This window comes from Mandrillus leucophaeus, unplaced genomic scaffold (assembly GCF_000951045.1).
Source record: "Mandrillus leucophaeus isolate KB7577 unplaced genomic scaffold, Mleu.le_1.0 Scaffold549, whole genome shotgun sequence".
Classification (NCBI taxonomy): domain Eukaryota; kingdom Metazoa; phylum Chordata; class Mammalia; order Primates; family Cercopithecidae; genus Mandrillus; species Mandrillus leucophaeus.
In genome coordinates, this window is record NW_012105908.1 from 711,416 (window position 1) to 734,527 (window position 23,112).

Here is a 23,112-nt window from a genome sequence, read left to right on the forward strand (position 1 = left end):
TGTTATGAGTCATTTTTATTAGAGTTATTGGATTATTCATGCTTAATTTGACAGTCCTGCACAATACTTTGTCTCTGCCTAGAACGGTCATCTCCCCTTGTCCCTGGGCTGCACTCCCAGTTACATTCAAAGCCCTGATTGGGTGTCACTTCAGTGAGTAAAGCCTTCCCTTACTTCTTTCTCCCTGCCCCTGGCACCTCGGGATTTTGCGCTTGCATCCGTTACACTTGTGACGCTATATGGTAATAACTTGTTTAGGTGTCTGTCTGCCATGAAGAGGGCAGGTGCTTAGTAAATGTAGGAAGAATAAATGGAAACCTTCAACACACAGCTTCTAACTTCATGTCAGTAGACCAGCAGGTTCATTACCAAGACTGACAGGTCAGCCATGGCCCACAGCTGCAGCCACCATTCAGCCTGACTTCCTCTCCCACCTACCCAGGTATGCAGGTAGCATAAGGAAGGCAGAAGGGAGGCCCTGTCTACACCCTCTACCTGCCTGGCACCTGGCAGCCCACCAGTTGAGATGCTGGTGAGGCATAAAGAGAAAAGAGTTGTATGGGATGGTGATTTCTTGGTGGAAAAAGAGTACAGTGAAGTCAGACTAGCCTTTGAAGTTAAACATACCTAGGTTCAAATTCCAGTTCTGGCCACTTACTAGCCTTCTAGGCCTGCAGACAGTCCTTACGTTCTCCAATCCTCAGTGTCCTCCATGGTACAATGGAAGTGAAAACAGTGTCTATGAGTTTTATCTTTCAAAGACTACTTATGACGGCTCACATGGAGAAACAGCTCAAGCCGTGCATCTAGCAGGCCGTCAGCACAGCCTGGCTGCTCCCATTTGGCTGCTCTTCCTCATGGTCATTGGCTTGTCCTTTGTGGCCCTGGCCCCACCACAGAGTCTGGATCTTCTGGTGAGAGCCCAGAGGTGACGACTGCCCACCACAGAGAGGTCTGCAGCCCTGGCACGCCGTGAGCCACCTCCACTGGGGACTCTCTAGCCACTTCTGAGAGAATACTCAGATTGCAGGAGAGAGACTAAAGAGAACAAAGCTAACTCCCAAGTGATCAAACTGGCTATAGGACTGAAAGGCCTCAGATGTCCCATCCAGTGTCCTCGCAGAAGATGACCCCTTCCCCTGAGAGGGGCTGATGTGCCATTTGTTGTCTGGTAACAGTTCACTCTCTAGGATCTTTGGCCACTCCAGCAGCAAGGCAGTGGGTTCAGGTTTCACAGCATCCACTGTCCAGAGAGCAACGCAGTTGTGGAGAGAGGGAGAAGAAAGTACTAAAAATTAAAATGCAAATGAGCTGGAAGGTGGGGACAGGCATGGGCCCTGGGGGGACTCATTTGGATTTGAATTTCTTTTTCATCAGTGTATTGAATCAATCACCCTATGGAGCTTATCTGCAGTAATAATAATAATTTTTTAAAATGCATACCTCCTGTTTTGCTTTTTAATATTACATTTATACTTAAGAACTTTCTCAACCCTGATCAGATGCTATATGAAAGTAATACTTGAAGCAAAATAGGCATTACTAAAATGCCTATTTTAGTAATGCTGGAAATGAAATACATTAGACCTGCTTTCTGCCTGTTATGAATCATTTGTCATTTCCTTACAATGTCTGTTTACTGTTTCCCAACATTTCCCTGTAAATGTGAATACAATGTTTCCGTATTTAGTTGGATTTTGGAAGAGGTAGGGAGGAGGTAATTGTGAAAATAATTTGGTTTTAAAAACAAGGAAGTGGTTCCTGTCGGTCCAGTGTGGACATTTTTCCAAGTGTCTCAGTCATCATATTTTCTTCTTGTTGCTCGTGAGAATATCATCATCATGTGTCACATAATGTCACCAAATTATATAATGTGTGATGGAATTCACAAGAAAACAAAACTGAATTTATATCCCCTAAATATCACTGACTTTATATGTGGCTCTGAAGTTCCCTGACAGATCTAGTCTTCGCTGTATAAGAAAAAATAAGCCAGGATCTTACCTTATCCTTAGGTAACAAGGAAAGAACTCCACACTATTTGGGGACCTGAATCCTAATCCCAGCTCTGCCACTCAACCAGCTATGCAATGGTAGACATGGAATTTCGGTTTCTTTCAGCTCTAACATTGTTAGTTTTGGGTCTTTTATTTAACTGACATAAAACCAACTTACCACAGAGATAGGAGTATGTGATACATTCTACCAAGATTCTCAGATATATCAAATAAATTAAAAAATAAATAATATGCAATATGGTTGGCATTTTTCTAATATAACTTATAAAGAACCAAAAGCCTGCTATTGTTTAGGGGACATGCTAATTTCTCCTTAACAGGATAGAGAGTGTTTTTCATGGATTAGGTTTGACAACCCAAAAAGTAGTGATATCATTGGGGAAAGCCAATGCGTAAGGACTGGAATTCTTTTTTTGCTGTTGTTAAATAGTTTGTTCTTTTGTTAACGACATTGTATAGGCTGGGTGCGGCGGCTCCTGCCTGTAATCCTAGCACTTTGAGAGGCTGAGGCAGGAGGATTGCTTGACCCCAGGAGTTGGAGACCAGCCTGGGCAACATAGCAAGACCCCATCTCTACAAAAAAAAAAAGTTTTAAAAGTTAGCTGGGTATGGTAGCACACACCTATGGTGCCAGCTACCTGAGAGGCTGAGGTGAGCTGATTGCTTGAGCCCAGGAGTTTAAGGCTGCAGTGAGCACCATGTTTGTGCCACTGTGCTCCAGCCTGAGTGACAGAGCAAGACCCTGTCTCAAAAACAAAACAAAAAACACTGTTTGCTAGAAGTTCAGGGGCGTAAAAGTGTTTTTTGTTTGTTTGCTTTTGTTGGTTTTTTTTTTTTTTTTTTGAGATGGAGTCTTTCTCTGTTGCTCAGCCTGGAGTGCAGTGGTGCGATCTCGGCTCACTGCAACCTCCACTCCCCGGGTTCAAGCAATTCTTCTGCCTCAGCTTACCAAGTAGCTGAGATTACAGGCGCACACCACCATGCCCAGCTGATTTTTTTGTATTTTTTTTTTTAGTAGGGACGGGGTTTCACTGTGTTGGCCAGGCAGGTTTTGAACTCCTGACCTTGTGATCCTCCTGCCTCAGCCTCCCAAAAAAGTGTTCTTATTTTGACACTGACACAGGCACAGTGAATCAGATTCTTCTTAATTATGTTTTTTGTTTTTCCCCTCAGGTAGTGTAGGAAGAGCAGTAACCTTAGGAAGCAATCTAGATTATGGAAGGATTGTCAGCTTTGGAGTCAGACCCATCCTTACTCATTCACTTACTAGTTGCATGACCTTAAGCGAGTCACTTAACCACTCTTAACCTCAGTTTGTTCATCGGGCGATAAGGATTAATGAGTGATGTATATTAAGCTCTAGGACAGAAGTAGGCTCAGTTGAGACACCTGACCAGACGTGCCCACAGAGGAAGAGAGGTCCCATTCAGCGTTTACTACTTTACTCTTCAGAGGCTCAAATGCACAGTTTCCATGCTCTGTCTCAAGGAGCTCTGATCTCAGGAAGCAGAAAAGAGTTACGCCTCTTGACCCTTTTCATCTTGTCCACACTGAAGTAATCTCCTTTCACCAGTCTGACAAACACGCAAGGAAGACTCAGACTCTGATTGGCACTAACCACAAGCAAAAAGAAAAGCAGTGTTGATCAAAAAGATGATACAGGCTGAGCATCCCAAATCCAAAAATCCAAAATGCTCTAAAATCTGAAACTTTTTGAGTGCCAATGTGACACTCGAAGGAAATGCTCATTGGAACAACTCAAGTGGTTATGTATCTGCAAATATTTCATGTCTGAAAAAGTCCAAAACCCGAAACCCTTCTGGTCCCAAGCATTTCAGATAAGGGATACTCAACCTGCACAAGCATCCACGCATTGGGAAATGACATTTCAGGAAGAAACGTTCACACTGAATGATTACTTAGTTGATTTAACGTAAACATTCATTCTGCTCCCCTCCCCCATTACCCTACAGACCCATTCTCATGTAATATGTTTATAAAGATTTCAAAGTAGGGGTTTTCAAACACCGCATGTTCTCACTCATAGGTGGGAATTGAACAATGAGAACACTTGGACATGAAGGGGAACATCACACACTGGGGCCTGTTATGGGGTTGGGGGAGGGGGAGGGATAGCATTAGGAGATATACCTAGTGTAAATGATGAGTTAATGGGTGCAGCACACCAACATGGCACATGTATACATATGTAACAAACCTACACGTTGTGCACATTATTAAAGCTTAAAGTATAATAAAAAATAAAATAAAATAAAATAATAAAAATAATAAATAATAAATAAAAGTAGGGATTTTTCCCATTAATAATTATGCATTATATTCTTGAAAATTGCTGAGAGTAGATTTTAAGTATTCTCACCACCAAAAAAAAGTCAGGCAGTGCATGTTAATTAGCCCAATTTAGCCATTTCACAGCCTGTACATATTTTAAAACATGTTGTACGCAGTAAACATATACAATTTTTATGTCAAGTAAAAAAATCAGGGCCGGGCACAGTGGCTCACGCCTGTAATCCCAGCACTTTGGGAGGCCGAGGCAGGCCGATCACGAGGTCAGGAGATTGAGACCATCCTGGCTAACACGGTGAAACCCCGTCTCTACTAAAAATACAAAAAATTAGCCAGGCGTGGTAGTGGGCACCTGTAGTACCAGCTACTCAGGAGAGTGAGGCAGAAGAATGGCATGAACCCAGGAGACAGAGCTTGCAGTGAGCCGAGACTGCGCCACTGCACTCCAGCCTGGGTGACAGAGCAAGACTCCATCTCAAAAAAAAAATCAGTTAATGTAACTGAAATATAAAAACAGAAGCTGCCCCCCCAAATGTTTTTTATCATATATAAGTTGAACTTGACCTTTACAAATGGTCACTATTTTGCCTTGCAGAATATTCAGAAAAGGTTCTGCTTCCTAACCTGTGATGCAGCCAGTTACCTTGGAGATAACCTCCGGGGAATCGGATCCAAATTTGTCAGCTCTTCCCAGATGCTCACCTCCTGCTCTGAGTGCCCTACACTTTTTGTGGATGCCGAGACTGTGAGTATCCCAGTCCTGCTCTGACAGTGGAGGGCCTATGCAACCTACAGTGCAGAACTTCAGGGTAGCATGTTTGTGCTGTGGTTTGTTTTAAAGACACCTTCAGTGTTGTGAGCAGCGCTGTATTGTGATATGACTCCCAAAGGTCTGCAGTATAATTACTGCACATGGCCAGACCAGGCCAACGCAGAGCAATTTCACAGAATAAGGAGAAAACTCCACCTCTGCTCCCTCTGCATCCTTGGCAACCGCTCTCTGATGACTCTGACTTTGACAGCTATGCAGATATGGTCAGATAACCTCCTGGAGCTGACCTAGGCAGTGCCCATGATGCCAGGTTGCCTAGTCAGATGGGTCTTCAGAGGCAACATGTCAATCAGTTTCCCCACCCCCAAGTCTCTAACAGAGAGTTATTGCCCTCTAGATTTGCCCAGCTCAAACTGCAAATGATGAGTTTAAAGGATAATCAAAACAGTCTCTGGCTGATGGCAAATCATGGCTTTATGCATGGAACTCTAACCATGCGAGACTGACGAGCTCCTGGTGGGTGGGAGTTGTGTGATACCTTTTTTTTCTATCCCCCATGATATGACAGAATCATCACATGCTCAGTAATTACTGAGGTTTAGAACCAGTGAGGATGTGCTTAGATTTTAAAAGTCTCTTAAGAGTCAAGTCCTTCCAAGAACCTGTTTGATCAGTAGCTGTCTTGTAGCAAAGAATACAACATGAAAAGTCATTCTGTCATAAAAGACTTAAGGTATAGATTAAATACAAAATCAGTTTGAAAGTCTTTTTGGAGGTTTGTCTTCACACTGCTTGGAGTATTATTGGGTGATGACAGTAGAAGTCATGTATAAAATGGAAACCATATCTTAGTGTGGGCCTCTATGAAACACTTGGTATGTCTTACCTGCCTATGCTAATATGGGAAAGAGTGGATATTTTCGTAGGAGGCATGTATTATCAAGCTGGGATTCAATTGCAATTGCAGCTGATAGTTGAGCAAAATTCCAAATTTCACAGCTTATTAAAATGGATGGCACTTGTACCCCTTTTACATCACTTCTAAATATACTTCTGTTTTCTGTGTAGCTGTGCCTTTGTGTTGATACCTCTCTAGTTGTTTTAATACCAGTTATTTTCCTGTCTTTAGCTCCTTTCATGTGGACTTCTGGACAAGCTCAAGTTCAGTGTGTTAGAACTGCAAGAATATTTGGATACCTACAACAACAGGAAAGAGGCCACACTCTCAGTAAGTGTTTGTTTCTATGCATGTGCAGTCAGTTAAAACCAAATGAACCCAACCACTCTGAGTTCTTGGGAGGTGTTGTGATTAACTTAAGACATGCTCTTTAGGGAGTAGAAGGCAGACTTCATCTTTTCCCTTGTTAAGGATTACAATTCCAATTTAATGGTGGTAGGACTGTATACAATATTAATTGTATTAAAAATGGTATCTACAAAAAAAAAATTTTCAACAATCAACTTTAACCCCAACAAAAAAATGGGGGGAAAAAAATGGGTATCTGCTTGATATGTTACTTACCAATGTTATAACTTATCCCAGAGATTTGAAATTGGTGATTACTTCCTTCCAGTGTTAGCCTTACCCAAAACTAGCTGTGGTGGATCTCCTGTCTGTTCTCGTAGCCACTCTTAGAGCCAGTCCCCAGGGTTTCTCTTGGCCTCAGCTCTTGCTCTTTACTTTTTTCTTTCTTCATAGATCTAGATTGTAAAATGTTAGAGACAGAAGTGATCTAGAAACCATCCATGCCAGCCACCTGTTTTCTGAGAGAGGCACAGTTGGAGGCCCAGAAAACTCAGTGGTTCAATAATAATTGTATGTAGTGTGTATTGAGCACTTCCTATAATATGCCAGGCACTATAGAAAAAGCATGGGTTTTGAAGTCAGATTGACTTGAGTCTAAATCACAGCTCAGTTATTTAAGGGTTAGTCACCTTGGATAAGTGACTTGCCATCTCTCATCTCAGATGCATCATCTGTAAGCCCTTGGTAATAATAACTAATTTGCAGGATTGTTGTGAAGATAAAACAATTATAATAGTCATGGCAGCTATCATTTCCTGAGTCCTTTCTATGTGTCCAACAACCTGCTAAGAGTTAAATCTCTTAAATTATATGGTTTAATGCTGACAACTACCCTGAGAGTTGCTATTGTTACCCTCGTTAGCTAGCTAGGAACTGGGTGGGATTGAAACCCAGAGCTGTGGGATTCAAAGGCCCATGCTCTTAACCACATCATGATACTGCCTTGAAAATAGAAATAGTATCTGTAAACTGACCAGCACAATGCCACATAAAGAGAAGATGTTCATTGTAAAGTTACTGGTTTGGAGTTTATTGCTATTACTGTTATTGATGTTATCTTGACCTGCCCAAGGGCAAGAGTTATAACTTTCTACCGTAACAATTATCTTTGTCTTCTATTTCTGTGGCCTTTTACCTGCCACTGTTTTCAGGTTCTCAGTCATCACCCTGTAAAAGTAATCTTTTTATTCTGGTTGGTGAACTAATCTAGCCTTTAATGTCAAGTGTGAACTTCAGTTCCTCAATGCTCATTGTTTTCTGCTCAAAGGTTCCCTTTCACACCTGTGGTAGTTACTATCCCAGATGCTTAAGACTGGCAGGATCTCTCAGTAGCTGAGCTATTACCATAATAGCCTTCCTTATAATAGTGAAGGAGATCTGCCCCATAGCACATGCAGCCACCGCAGCATAACAGAAGTAGATGTGTCCAAGTCAGGTCATGTTGACCAGAATCACCCAGCCCGTGAGGAAGTATTGGTCCTGTCTTCTAACCCCAATCATATGGAAGATTTCTAGCCATAATATATTCATTTATACATAAATTAGGAACAGTGTGGTGAAACCATTCCCTAGGGCAACATAGTATAATATTGAAATTGTATTTTTAGATGACCATCACTGAACCCATATAAACAGATACCTTTAATTTCCAACAGTTCATCTTTAACCCCCAAATACGACCCTTTTCAAAAAGTCATTACAGCACAATTTCATTTTACTGTCATTAGAACTTTAATGAATTTTTCCTAACAGAATTGATACTAAAAATGTTCTCAGAACATTGCTGAATTTACCTATGTCTGCCCCTCTCTTTCTGATAACAGTGGCTTGCAAATTGCAAGGCAACATTTGCAGGAGGATCAAGAGATGGAGTAATTACCTGTCAGCCAGGGGACTCTGAAGAAAAGGTAATAAAAGCCTGTTAGAATGGGTCTCTTGTGTGCTCTGACATTGTGTGTTAGTTTTGGTCCACCCAAGAAGCCTGGAACTTGAGAAAAGAAGAGGCAGAATGAATCACCCCAAACATTTACATGAAACCAACAGAGTAAGACAGAATGACATTCCAGCATGACTGTGTGTTGATGGGATTTTGGGGGGTTTTCTTCGTTTTGGAAAAGTAGAGGTATAAAATAACCTTTTTTTGCTGGATACTGTCTAACTATACTAATAATTTCCTAATAAATTTATTCTTAATTCAGATTATAAAGCCAAATTTCATTAATTCTTCACTGAACCACTTAGTTTCTTTAATAAAGGAAGTTTCTCTAGACCTTTCAGCAGTCACTGTAAAACAGATTTTCTCGTTTAGAATTGCTCCACACCTCAGACCAGTGTGCCATACTATAAAGGAAATTAAAGGACAGAGTAGGAATGGATGAAAATCATTCTTTCTGCAGTCACGTATTGAGTGCCTCCTGTATGGCAATCATGAGCAACTGACAAGGCCTCTGCCCTTGTGGAGCTTCTGATCTTGTCAGCGAGACAGACATCAGTGAAACAGTCATACAGCTATTAACTGCAACAAGGACCATCAAGGACAGGAAAGAAGAGGAAGCTGAGAGATCACAGAGCAAGGCTGCCTGATCCGATGGGGAGGGCAGTTCTGGGAAGGGTTCTCCATGAAAGTAACATCTTGGCAGAGTTCTAAAATATGAGATGGAGAGAAGTGGGCCTGTAGTCTGTGTAAAGGCCCGGAGGCAGGGAAACCAGGCCTTTCCAAGAACCAGGGAGAGCCCATGTGACTGACAGCACCGAAAGCCCCACGGAGAAACGGTTGAGAAGAGTCTGGAGAACTTGGCAGAAGCCAGCCCATGCAGGGCTTTGGTGTTTAACAGCAATAATAAGCAACTGAAAAGGGTTAACAGTGGGGATGATTAGATCAAGGCTCTCCCACTCTGTCTACTATGGAAATAGCTCAAAGTGGCAAGAGTGGTTAAGGGAACTTAGGAGGCTGCTGCCCCATCTAGGGAGAGAAGGTGTTACCTCGGAATTATGTCGTTACTACTGGAAAAGTGTTTTACGTGGCACACCCTCTGGATGATCTGAAAACATCTTCCTGTGTTAGAAACAGTACTTCATTACGTAAAAAGAATCCAGTAAAGTCTGGTTTCTGATCAGAGTTTTGGAGTGAACATTTTCAACCAAACACCAGTGGTTCCATTTCAATTTGGTGTTTGTTATTGAGCAAGTTTGCAGCCCTGAGAGTAACACTGTCCATGCCAGCATTGACTGAGTCCCTAGGCAAGCCCCTTGATAAGTTTTAGTGAAGAGATCAGAGATTGAAAAGCAAACTATAAAGCTGACTATAAAATCAGTTTTAGTGAAGAGATCAGAGATTGAAAAGCAAACTATAAAACTATAAAGAGATCAGAGATTGAAAAGGAAAATATCTAAAGAGGGCATTGAAGTAGAGGTTGCATTTCCACATCGCTGCGCTTCTTGAAGATGCACATTTATATCTCACTTTATGGTTTACAGAGCACTTTCACACCCCTTAAGTCAGTTGATCTCTCTGGATGGGAAGCAGGGCGGTAGCATTTGCCCATTCTATAGCTGAAGACACCACAGCTTGACTTATCCAAGGCTCCATGGCTGAGAAGCGACAGGCAGAAATGTAACTTAGACATAAAGTCTGTCAACATAGGCAAATAATAACTAGTTTGCATACATTTTTAAAATAAGTGTTTAATGACTTATATAATGTCTCCCATAAGCAAAGCAGAATTGAAATATGCTGTTCAAAAATCACAATAAACTCCGGCATTTCCCTCAATCCCTATATATGCATCTGTGACGTCATGTCTCAGATGATTTGTGACTTAGATTTTCACTGAATAACCTGTGCCATTAGCATATCCCAGAAGTAACACATTTTAAAAAATAAAGTATTATCTAGGTTTCAGATTTTATGGCCACCCAGTAGTACTCATGGCTTGTCATTCCAGCCCAGCCCTCCCTTCACTATAATCTGCTGTTAAGACAAATTCAGGCCAGAGAACAGTTACCAGGTTAGGATTTACTTTGAGCATAAATCTAATCTGGCTTATAGTCTAGTTTGTATAGTAGTATGTAAAACACAATTTGTTTTCCGAAAACTTGGCCTCAATCATCAAATTCTATTATATTCTCTATAACAGAACCTCAGACAGGAAAGTGCATTGATACTTTGCAGATTTCTATGAACAAGGGTTGAAACCAAATCTATTATGTATTGGTTTGTTTGTTTATAGCTTCCTGGTTAACCCTAAAGGATAACCAGAAATTCCAGTTAACCTATCCTGTTTCCCAAACATTCCAACTTTAAAATATGTATTTCTGTTGTGCTTGTGATTTATTTCTATTAAGTTGTTTTACTGAGTTTTAGTTGCTCCCTCCTTTTTACCTGGTTCTTCTTCACCTTCTTCAAACAAATATCTATCTTATTTTTGCTTATGGTTTTTTACCCATTTCCTATTCATGCACCTCTTTCGTTGCTTCTATTTTGTAGTACTTTTTCCTCTCCCTCTCTTTTGTTGTGTTTTTACTAAACCCAAGGACTCAAAAAATAGTCTTCATCTATTTATTCATTTGTTTAGATGTGACAACTCTGTTAGCATTACTATAAAGGCTTGAGAATACAAAAGTAGAAAGAAGAAACTAATGTTTTTGAGTACTGTACACATGTAATCTCATTTGATCCTTTACAACAATCCTTTGAAATCAGGGTTTTTCCATTTTGCAGCTAAGAAAACTGAAGCTGACAGGCAAAGTCTAAAGGCCATATTCTTTCCATTTGTCCACACTTTCTCTAGCTTAATTTTGGAGGCAAAACATACACATGGGAAAACACTCGAGAATAATTTCCAGCATATGTCTAAGTGTCTAATATGGCTTTAGGAATCTGCATGAATAAGGAGGGAAGATGCATAAAACACCCAAGAGGGATGAGAGTGGGATTTACTGGGAAAGCAATAATGGAAGAGCAAATTCTGAGTCTGGTGCTTCCAATGTTTTTGCAAAAACCAACCAAGCTTTGGCCCCATTGTCGGTATTAGCTCAGTGTTTCAGAATATTTCCAAATGGCTCCTGGACACACTGGTGACCAGAGAACTCAAGCAGTGACCGGATGTCCTAAGGAAGATGCTTCCAGGCCTACATGTGTAACAATTTTGGAGTCTGTGGTTGATCTGGAAGGCAAAGTATATGCCACCTAACAAAAGAGGTTAGCAATCCTAGCAAGTCAGGCAAGGCAGGGAGATTTGTTTAAGTCATCTGGATACTTGGTTACAGTCTCTGTTTTCATTCGTTAGTAGACCCTGGAAGTAGTCTGGCCACTGGGCATGCAGCTCAAACCTCACACTTTCTAATTCCACCAGCCTTGAGGCATGGCTAGGCACCATGCAGAGTACACAAATCAGGCAGCCTCGGCTCCCATCATAGGTAACACTCAACAAGGCCGGAAATGGGCTGTGAGAGAAAACTGAGGGAAAAAAGTCCTTACACATGAAAGGTGGGCCTTGAGGAGAAATGATTGTGTCTTTCCACTTAAATATCAAGATCTTATATCTAGAGATGTGGAGATATAATTTTGCTGACTAGAGCTACCATTTGGCCTCCAACCCAAAACAAAACCCAACCAATGTCTGGCCTCAGAGCACTGCTTAACTTACCTCTAAGTCATTCTCTCCAACACTCCTGTGTAATCAGGTTCTCTGTCTTCTGGAATGATTTGATGTTGCCAGTTACTCTGAGCACACCCTTGCCTGAGGACATGTAGAATGTGGATAAGTGAACTTATAACTTGCAGAATCTGTGTCTGGATATAAAAAGCAATGTGAATATACCAATAATTATTACTCATATCTGTTCTATTTCAGAGAAGTGTGCACTTCATGAAAGGATTAGTGCTTACCCGACTAAACCTAGCAAAGTAAATTCTTGAATAAAGATATGAGTCTGTCAGAGATGGTGACAGTGTACAGACATGCATATGAAAGCTTCTCAACCCCCAAGCCCTACCTAGTCTGGTCCGGTCTTTGCCAGTAGAAAATTCCTAGTCATTCTTAACAGGTGATTTAAGTGAGGATTGCTGTAGAATTGTTTGTGGAAGACAATATATCTCTTTGTTGGGTGCTGAATATTTATTTTTCCAATTTTTCTTCTATTCTTAACATAAAGTTGCAGACATAAAAATAATGAAGAAAGCATATGCACTGGTGGCTTGTGAACTATAACCAATTCACAGACGTGTTAAGTTTGCACACTATTAACTGACCTTGCATTTAAAAATTTTAAACTTCCACATATATGGCCAGGCACGGTGGCTCACACCTGTAATCCCAGCACTTTGGGAGCATGAGGCGGGTGGTTCACAAGGTCATGAGTTCGAGATCTTCCTGGCCAACGTGGTGAAATATGATCTCTACTGAAAATACAAAAATGAGCCAGGTGCAGTGGTGGGCACCTGTAATCCCAGCTACTTGGGAGGCTGAGGCAGGAGAATCACTTGAACCTGAGAGGCGGAGGTTGCAGGGAGCCGAGATTGCGCCACTGCACTCCAACCTGGGTGACAGAGCAAGACTCCATCTCAAAAAAAAAACAAAAAAAAACAAAACAAACTTTCACACATACACACACACTCAAAACAGAATTCCTGGTGTCTCTAAATAAGAAGATCTAGCAACACTGGGCCTGCCTTCCTCAGTGGCAACAAGGAGCCAGCACTAAGTATAGACCCATATGGACTCTCCACCATCCCTCCTGCCCAGTGAGTTCCTAAATGCTCAAGGCAGGAGCCAGGCACCAGTCATCATGATGCTTGGCCTGTTGCTTTTCTTATAACAGAGAAATATTTCTCTGTACCTAAGTCTCCAAAATGAAGAATAAAGCTAGATAGAAAGGGCTTGAGTTTCCAAAAAGAAAACAGGAAAGAGTATTATTCTTTGCATATGCGAGAAGCAGCTCTGCATATACAAGCACCTGTCTGCTGAACTGACTTTCTGAGGGATATATTGGAGGAACATTCTCAGCGCGTGTTCAAAACAACAAAACAAACCATGTTTCTAAGAAAATTATTTCCAATATTTGGGAAGTATATTTCGGGGAAGGCTCTTTTTTAAAGACAGCCATTATTAGTCAATGATTTGGGCTTCTTGGTGATAGTAATACCAGTTCTCCTAGAATAAGGTGCAACATACACTAAATAGGACATAAATCAAGGCATGATGTGATTTGCTTGTGTCATGAGATCACTTTCATTTGCGGACACTGCTTTAGTAGTGTTTTCTCAGCCTGCACATATCAAAAGGAGAAATAAATCTCTTCATGACTTAAAATCAGCATTTCCAACTAAGGATTTTGGTTTCCATTGACCTCTCCATCTCTTGCAAAATTCATTCTGGAGTGGCCACTAGTCGATGGTTTAAGTGAACATAAATGCAGGTCAGGGAACAAAGTCTGCAGACCTCTCGGCTCTGGGTTCTGCAGGCAGTGGCTTTAGTCTCCTTATAGTTAATTAACACAGTTCATCATCCAGTTCTGCAGAGGTGGCCCAGAAAAGCTGGAGATGTTTCGACATCATGTATTGTCGATTTTAGTTAATGCATTCATAATTCAACAGGTATTTCTGAGCACTGCTTGAACATTTGACTCTCTGAACTCAAGGACAATAATTCACATTTAGCCCTACTACGTTTCATCTTCTTATATTCAAATCATCATTCTGTTAGGGTCTTTTTGGACACTTATCTTCTCGGTTATGTATTTTCTATCAATGTAATCTATGAATGAGAAGCCTACGACCTCTGTTCTTGTACAAATGGAACAAGTTAAGTGTTGAACAAGACAAGACTTTTCTCCAGTTATCATCTGTTAAACATCATCCTTCAGATATAGTCAGTCTTTCCTCTATAAGCCATATTCTTTCTCATATTGGCTAAAGAAATGTCTGCTGAAGACAGCTTACAGATTTCTTGAAAAAAGTAAATACCTCAGGATGTGTAATCCGTATCATAGCTGTATTTATCTTCCAAAGCTTTGAGGGATATTTATGACCAAGGTCCAAAAAACTACTTAACAAAGTTAATGCAGTAGCCATCAGTGTGCCAGGCCCAAGCATTATTAGCAACAAGTGAGTACATACTATTCCCACCTTTTAGGGGATTTCATCATTAGGCTAGGTTATTTAAATTTTATCTCATTAATTTAAACGCAGGACTTTCAGAGATTAAATGAGATGAAAATAATAGCTATTCTAGTACACTGTGGTTCATCTTCTAGCATATCAAAAATGTCTTAGATTTTTACTGACTGGTTATGTCATAAGCATAGAATCCAGCTGAGAACAGAAGACAGAACCCAGATACGGCTATGCTACCGTCGATCAGCAGGAGTTCAATTATTCTGGGCTTTTAAAAGCTCTGCATTCCTCAATTGTTTATGATAAATTCTTAATATCTTGGCTCTATGATCTTTTTTTCCTCGTTTTGAGAAAACATACCTCTAAATCCAATTTTATAAATCAAGCCATACCAGGAGAGCAGGAAGGGTCCTTGAAGAAAATCCTTGTGACTAAATAAAGCAAGGACATTCCCACAGCGTGTTCAAAAGAACCTCAAGTCACCAAAACACAGATAAGTTTATAAAGACTTCTCAAGGGATTATTTTTAGAATGTGGATACATTAGCACGGAATGGTGGGACAAAGGGAATGTTAATACTTTCCATAAAATGGCCCCCCAGAAAGGCTTTTTTCACTATCTTTTTGGAACTCTAAATGCGAACTAGGTCCCATCCTGTGGCCTACAGAAAGATTCTGAGATAATAAATATCAAGGAAGCCTGAACTAGCCTACCTAAAAAGGAATGCTTAGGAAGAATCCTGAGGACTGGCATTCATCACAGTTGGCCATCTCCCAAGAAAAACACTATTTTGTGCCCTGAGAGCTGAGTGGGAGGAATTCATTGACAATGAAATTCCTTAGCACCAAGCTGAAGTCGAAAGTTTCCTCTGCCTTTATTGAACAGAAAAGATTTTACTTGAACTGATTTGATGACCTCTTTGGGTTATAACCTTGTTTTGGAAAGCAATAAAAAGCCGTTTTCTTCACACAAGGCCTTGTAATTTACTCAGCACTTGCTTCATTTCACACTTCTGAAAAGTAAATCCCGTGGTAGCACATGTTTACTTCCTAAACTGCATACTAAACATTTCAGTCATATTTGATGTTGTCCGAAAAGTCTTCGCACTGGAAATTCTGTGTCTATATAGACAAGACTCTCCCTGTGTGACGATCTTATATGACATTGTATTTCAGAACAGAAAGTTTGATTTTAGAAACTTCTAGATGTAAAGTTTTCTTGAGAATAGTAAATACCTGAAGCTGTGTAGTCTCCACATCGGAGGCTTACAGGTGTTTGTCTTCCAAACTTTGAAAGAAATTTATGGCCAGGGTCCAAAACACTACTTAGTAAACATAATATACATCAGTGTGCCAGCCCCACATGACAAGCAAGTGATAAGTAAGGGAAGAACAGACCCTTGGAGGATAGAGTAGGGTTTGTTGGTGGCAGTCCTTTAATTACATTTGTAGATACTAATAAATAATAAGTTGATAGTTTCATTTGTTCTTATTTACCATACCTTATTTTCAAGTATAATACATTAAAACGATGATAACCCAGAGACTTTTTGAAAGAGCTTTAAAATAAGGGGGTTTTATTGGATTAGAAACTCTTAGGTCCTTAAATATTTTGAAAATTCAGAACCAGATATGTTGATGCATAATTAGGAATGGTCATTAATTTAAAAAAAATACATTCTGTCAAGTTTTACTTATCTCTTTCCACATACCCAAACTTTCCGTGAACCAATTCTAGGATATAGTGACATCAAAAAATGGTAGTTGCTGGCCGGGCGCAGTGGGTCACGCCTGTAATCCCAGCACTTTGGGAGGCCGAGGCAGGCGGATTACAAAGTCAGGAGATCAAGACTATACTGGCTAACAAGGTGAAACCCCATCTCTACTAAAAATACCAAAAAATTAGCTGGGCGTGGTGGCAGGCACCTGTAGTCCCAGCTACATTGGGAGGCTGAGGCAAGAGAATGGTGTGAATCCAGGAGGTGAAGCTTGCAGTGAGCCAAGATTGTGCCACTGTACTCCAGCCTGGGGCAACAGAGCAAGACTCCATCTCAAAAAAAAAAAAATTGTAGCTGGTGTTGAACATGGCCCAGTTACAATTTTACATTATTTTACACTAACTATTAGTTGTAGATTACTTATAGAAATTGTCTATTGAGTCCAGGCATGGTGGCTCACACTTGTAATCCCAGAGCTTTGGGAGGCCAAGGCGGACAGATCACTGGGTCAGGAGTTTGAGACCAGCCTGACCAACATGGTGAAACCCCATCTCTACTAAAAAAAAAAAAAAAATCAAAAATTAGCCAGGTGTGGTGGCATGCACCTGTAATCCCAGCTACTCAGAAGGCTGAGGCAGGAGAATCGCTTGAACCCGGGAGCGGAGGTTGCAGTGAGCCAAGATCGTGCCACTGCACTCCAGCCTGGGCGACAGAGTGAGACTCTATCTCAAAAAAAAAAGAAAAAAGAAATTGTCTATGGGAGAAAAGATTGTTATAAAAAGTAAAATGCAAGAAAATTACCTGTCATATTTCACACTTGTTTGAGGGTATACAATGTTTAGTCCTTTGAAATTAAAAATTATAGTAGTCCTATAAAATATTCTCAATGTGCAAGGCAATCCAACTAAAGAAAATACCATGTAGATTGTTCACTATATTCAATGTTAATTGGAAGGTCATAGTTTAATAGATACGAAACTGAACATAATAAAGACTCTGCCTTAATACAAAGCAATAGTCTAATTTGTTTGGGGCTATAATTCTTCAAATAACTAAGCTGGCTTCCTCTCAGTTTTACTGTGTTCACATATTATGCACACTTATACACTAAAATCTTCAAGCAATACAAGTTTTGATTTTTGGTCTCTAAAACTGACTGACAAAATCTAAACTGATTAATCAGAGAACCTAAAAAACATTATGTTTTTTCAGTGCTATGTTTCCCATTAGAGCTTGTTTTTAACTGGAACGCTATGCATGTTGAATGGGTACAACATTTGCAAGATTTATCAAGTTTGGGTGAGCAATGCTAATACTGCTGACGGTTCTGCTCTTGGAAAAGGGCCGTGCTTTCTGTTGCATGCAGACACTGACCCTGTACTTTCTTTCCTTTCCTTTGTTTCCTGTGCCATGCTTGCTGTGTAGCAAATGGAATCTCTTGCAGTAAGTTAACTTTCTTTCATACTCTTTGTCCATTTAGGCATGGACCCATAACAACCCTTATTTTTACCGTTACTGTTACATCTCTTAGCATGTTTTCCCTTTCTCAGTTTAATTTATTTTATTTGGTAGATTAAGACATGGCAGTTTATTAGTAGCATTCTGGGCTGCTTTTGCCCCAAAGTAGAAACCTATATTGCTGTGAATTCTCATACTGTCAGTGGAATATTTTGTGTAATAACTACCATGATTTGGCACAGGAAAGTCAGACTTTTCATAGCTAGGTTTCACCCTAAATTGTGAAGGTAATAATTGTTTTTAAACAATATTTTTTTATTTATTTGCAAGTCTCTGGCAGTTATCTTTTATACCAGATTTTTAAAGTTTCCCCTAAAGAGAAGTTTAAAGACCACAAAATACAATATTTTACTAAAACAACCAAATATCCAGTTCGAGTTAATTAGTCAGTGTAGCTGCTTCTTTAATCTTAGGCTGGTTACCGGTATTGAGAGATCAAATAATCTAGGCAGAATTGGTTCTCCCCTAAAGAGCAGAGAAGGGCTAGAAAGAGAAAGGAAACCATTCAGCATAGTCTTAGCATGAATTTTAGTAACTTTTAAGATTTAGGATCAAAAGTCTGTTAATAATATCAATAGAACATTCTTCCTAAAACCTAAATTCTTGTGATTTCTCTCCTTAAACTGATTGGGGGAAACAGTTTTAAGTCACCTTAGAAGCTCTCAATTCTGAGCTGCCTTCTTTGTAGTTCTTGGTAAAAGAAAGGCCCTATTTATCCTACCCCATTTGAAAACTGAACAGTGAAGCATTTAGTTTAAACCACATATTTAACTCACTTTCACTGGTGACTGCTGGCCATGAAATTCTGTTGAGCGAAGGCTGTTCCTTTCCTTTCACAGAATCCCATCCACTCACTACCTGGGAGCAAACTCATTCTTGGAATAAAATAGGCAAAGTGTAGAGGGTACAGCTCCAAGTTTAGTCGATCACTGGCATTGGAATTATTATTTTTCCCTCATAGTATACATAAGCTTTGTAAAGACCACACTATAGGGTACAGAGGCACAAATGCATCCCTGAAACATTTTAAATTCCAGAGGTATCTATGTGGCTCAAAGGCCATTGTGTATGATTACTTTTTGATGTCCTTTCCACAGAAATTTTCAAATGTGTTCATAATTTCTTTTTTTAAAGCATTTTTTGGTCCCTTTTTATCTCTCTTTAATTCAACAAGTACTTACTGAGCACAGAGTAGACGTATCATCAGTAAGCCTGATACAGGACTCTGGAGGACCACGTGATTGTTACGTTTACAGGGGCCCAGGCGTCTACTGAATTTATAAGTTTAACACCTAAAACTGCTTAATGTTTTGCCTTTCAAATATACTTTTAATAAAAGGAAATTTTTCTGTTTAAAAATAATTTATAGCTTATAAAAATGAAGACAACCACTCAGCTATAATTGGTAGGTATTTAATTGGCAAATATAATGGAAATTTGGCTGTCTACTCAGTCCCTTTATAGGTGCTACTCTGTAATTAGTCATCCATTACATAGACTATAATCGAAATTATACCGTGGATTTCTCACTGATATTTAATGACTGTATTTTGTTTTTCTGTTTTATTTGGAATAACAGCTGGTTATGTTTTCTTAATTTAAAAAAAAAAAAAGTTTGTCTCCATTGAGATTTCACTAGTTATATGGGAATGATCCTTAATAATAACTATTTCTTCCCGTGCAATTTCTCTCTTTAGCAATTGGAACTGTGTCAGAGATTGTATAAGCTACACTTCCAGCTGCTATTGCTTTTTCAGTCCTACTGTAAGCTCATCGGCCAGGTGCACGAAGTTAGCTCCATGCCAGAGGTGAGTCTACGTGCTTTCCAACCCCACGTCCCACCACGAAAATCATTTCTTTTGTTCTTCCCCACTCCACCCCATTTATAACTGCCCAGGTGATTTTATTCCCGCATCATTATTTTGCTCAAGCACAAGTCTGAAATAAACATGTCCTGTATGTATTTCTATTCTCATTTTTAAAAGCAAAGTCAGGAGTAGGTATGGAAAGTGAAGTGCCTTAAAATTTAAGAACGCGTGTAGGAGAGAACCTTCCTGTGGGTTATGCGCTAGGTGCCTTGCTTGCATCTCCCTGATCTTGGCCCTGGGGCCGGGCATCCTTATTTGAAAAGTTTCCATGGGTGTGGGTTTTCTTCTTTACATTAGTTTTTCATATTTGCCCTTACCTTGAGGTAAGAAGGAAATGTCTGTATGATGTGTTTGGTTCTCTTCAGTTTCCCTGCCCTACTTGGCACCAGGATATTTTAATATTTTAAAATATTTAAAATGAAATAATTTTTACTGCTGAGTGAGCCAAAGTTTTTCTACAAATGAAGAAATACTACTGCAACGTAGTCAGTGGAATAATGGTTGTGTGTACTGGATACTATAGAAGCACAGAAGACTAACACCTCATTTGCCTAGAGGTAAGAAAGGTTGAAACTGAAGAGCTTGCTGGAGGAAACCACACCTGAGTGGACTCTCAGAGGGTGAGTTGGAGTGAGGGAGGAGCATTCCAGTAAGAACAAACAGCATGGCCATAAGCCCGATGGGAAGAAAGAGAAAGGAACTACAAGCTACTTAGTATTGCTACAATAGAAGGTGCACCAAGAAGGTGCTATGAGATAAGGCAGAAGAGAGAGGGGTAAAGGCGAGATCATAAGACATGCTGCGCCTAGGAGTATTTCAGGTAGATCTCTGTGGCAGCTATGTGGAGGGTGGATCTGATGACAGCTAGACCAGAGACATGGAGACCAGTGATGAGGCTGCTGAAATAGTTCAAACAGAAGGAGAGAGTTTGAACTGAGACAGAAGTCCTAGGTATGGAGAGGAGGAAGGAAATGTGAGACACAGGACAAAAGATCAATGAAACTGATGGGGGGATGAAGGAGAAAGAAGAGTTGAGGAGAGGATGACACTCAGGTTCCATCTTATATAAACTAGGTGAGCAGTGGCACCAAAGCTGAGACAGGGATATAGAAAGAAGGACTGAGGCAATGCTGTGTCCAGACAGTCAAGCCTTCTTCCGGCTAGTCAGTTGCTGCATACTGGACAAGACCTGGCTTAAACGGTGACTGACATCTTGCAGGTGGTTAGATGTGAGGTCAGGGGAGAGATCTGGACAAAAGGCACAGATGTGATTGTGAACAAGCAGAAGTCAATTAAACCATGCCAATGACAGCAGAGAAGTGAGGATGAAGCCTGGAAAACCTCACCATCTAAGAGCAGAGGAAGAAGAGCCGCAAGAGACAAACTACAACCATTTTACCATTTTTGTATTACTCAGTTTGAAAAAAGGAAAAAACTATACAACTTTCAAATGCTTATTTCAAGAGAGTAGGCCTTCATAACCGGTTTTCCTCTATTCAGTTACAAGTTGTCAGATAATGGGAATCAACTCTTCTTTTTTATTTGCCACATGGTCAAGATATACTTTTTTGGTTTTTTTTGAGACCAAGCTTCGCTTTTGTTGCCCAGGCTGGAGTGCAATGGCACAATCTCAGCTTACCACAACCTCCTCCTCCCACGTTCAAGCTATTCTCCTGCCTCAGTCTCCCGAGTAGCTGAGATTACAGGCATGTACCACCACACCTGGCTAATTTTGTATTTTTAGTAGAGATGGGGTTTCACCATGTTAGTCAGGCTGGTCTTGAACTCCTGAGCTCAGGTGATCCACCTGCCTTGGCCCCCGCGAAGTGAGCTGTGAGCCACCACACCCGGCCAGGATTCACCATTCTTGATGCCATTAAGAACATTCATGATTCATGAAAGGAAGTCAAAATATCAACATTAACAGGAGTTTGGAAGAAGGTGATTCCAATGGACAACTTTGAGAGGCTCAAGACTTCTGTAGGGGAAGTAACTGCAGATGTGGTAAAAATAGCAAAAGAACTAGAATTAGAAGTAGAACCTGAAGATGTGACTGAATTGCTGTAGTCTTATGATTAAACCTGAATGGATGAGGAGTTGCTTCTTATGAATGAACAAGTAAAGTTTTTTTTGTTGTTTGTTTTTGAGATGGAGTCTCACTCTGTCGCCCAGGCTGGAGTGCAATGGCATGATCTCGGCTCGCTGCAACCTCCACCTCCTACGTTCAAGCGATTCTCCTGCCTCAGCCTCCCGAATAGCTGGGATTACATGCCTGTGCCACCACGCCCGGCTAATTTTTGTATTTTTAGTGGAGACGGGGTTTCACCATGTTAGTCAGGCTAGTCTCAAACTCCTGACCTCAAGTGATCCACCCCCGTTGGCCTCCCAAAGTGCTGGGATTACAGGCATGAACCACCACACCCGGCCCAAACAAAGTTTCTTTAGGTGAAATTTACTCCTGGTGAAGATGCTGAGAACATTGTCAAAATGACAATAAAAGATTTACAATATTACACAAACTTAGTTTATAGAGCAGTGGCAGAGTTTAAGGTGATTGACTGTAGTTTTGAAAGAAGTTCCAAGGTGTATAAAATGCTGTCACATGCTACAGAGAAATATTTCATGAGAGGAAGAGTCAATCAATAAAGCAAACTTTGGCTGGGTGTGGTGGCTCACGCCTGTAATCCCAGCACTTTGGGAGGCCAAGGCGGGCAGATCACGAGGTCAGGAGATCGAGACCATCTTGGCCAACATAGTGAAACCCTGCCTCTACTAAAATACAAAAAATTAGCCGGGCATGGTGGCCCATGCCTGTAATCCCAGTTACTTGAGAGGCTGGGGTAAGGGAATCACCGGAACCTGGGAGGCGGAGGTTGCAGTGAGCTGAGATCGCATCACTGCACTCCAGCCTGCTGACAGAGCAAGACTCCGTCTCAATAAATAAATAAATAAATAAATAAAGCAAACTTCTTTATTGTCTTATTTTAAGAAATTGCCCCAATCACCCCAACCTTCAGCCACCACCACCCTGATCAATCAGCAGCCATTAACATTAAGGCAAGATCCTCTGCCAGCAAAAACATAATTACTCACTGAAGGCACAGAGGATTGTTAGCCTTTTTTAGCACTAAAGTGTTTTTTAATTAAGGTATGTACATTTTTAGACTTAGTGTACTTAGACTACAATATTGTGTAAACATAATTTTTATAGGCATGGAGAAATCAAACAATTGACATGACTCACTTTATTGCAGATGTCTGGAACTGAATATTTCCAAGGTATACCCGGTGTGTGTATTTATATGGGTACATGCACACACAGTGTTTAAATACTATATAAGTTTTAAATACTGTATATGTACACACACAATGTTTAAAACCTGTCTAGGTTTAAAATAAGAAGAAATGTGCTTTCAAATTTTTTTTTTTTTTTTTTTTTTTTTCGGCGTCTCGCTCTGTCGCCCAGGCTGGAGTGCAGTGGCCGGAT

General features: G+C 40.4%; 1 protein-coding gene across 2 annotated transcripts in view; it reads left to right on the forward strand.

The window, feature by feature from the left end:
• Positions 1-23,112, forward strand: part of FRY (furry homolog (Drosophila)) — a 302,629-nt gene that overhangs the window by 275,897 nt on the left and 3,620 nt on the right. For both annotated transcript variants that reach the window (XM_011997805.1, XM_011997806.1), the window contains 4 exons: positions 4,924-5,073; positions 6,230-6,328; positions 8,230-8,313; positions 19,455-19,565. In XM_011997805.1, the coding sequence (XP_011853195.1) occupies positions 4,924-5,073; positions 6,230-6,328; positions 8,230-8,313; positions 19,455-19,565 (444 nt within the window). The remainder of the gene's footprint in view (positions 1-4,923; positions 5,074-6,229; positions 6,329-8,229; positions 8,314-19,454; positions 19,566-23,112) is intronic.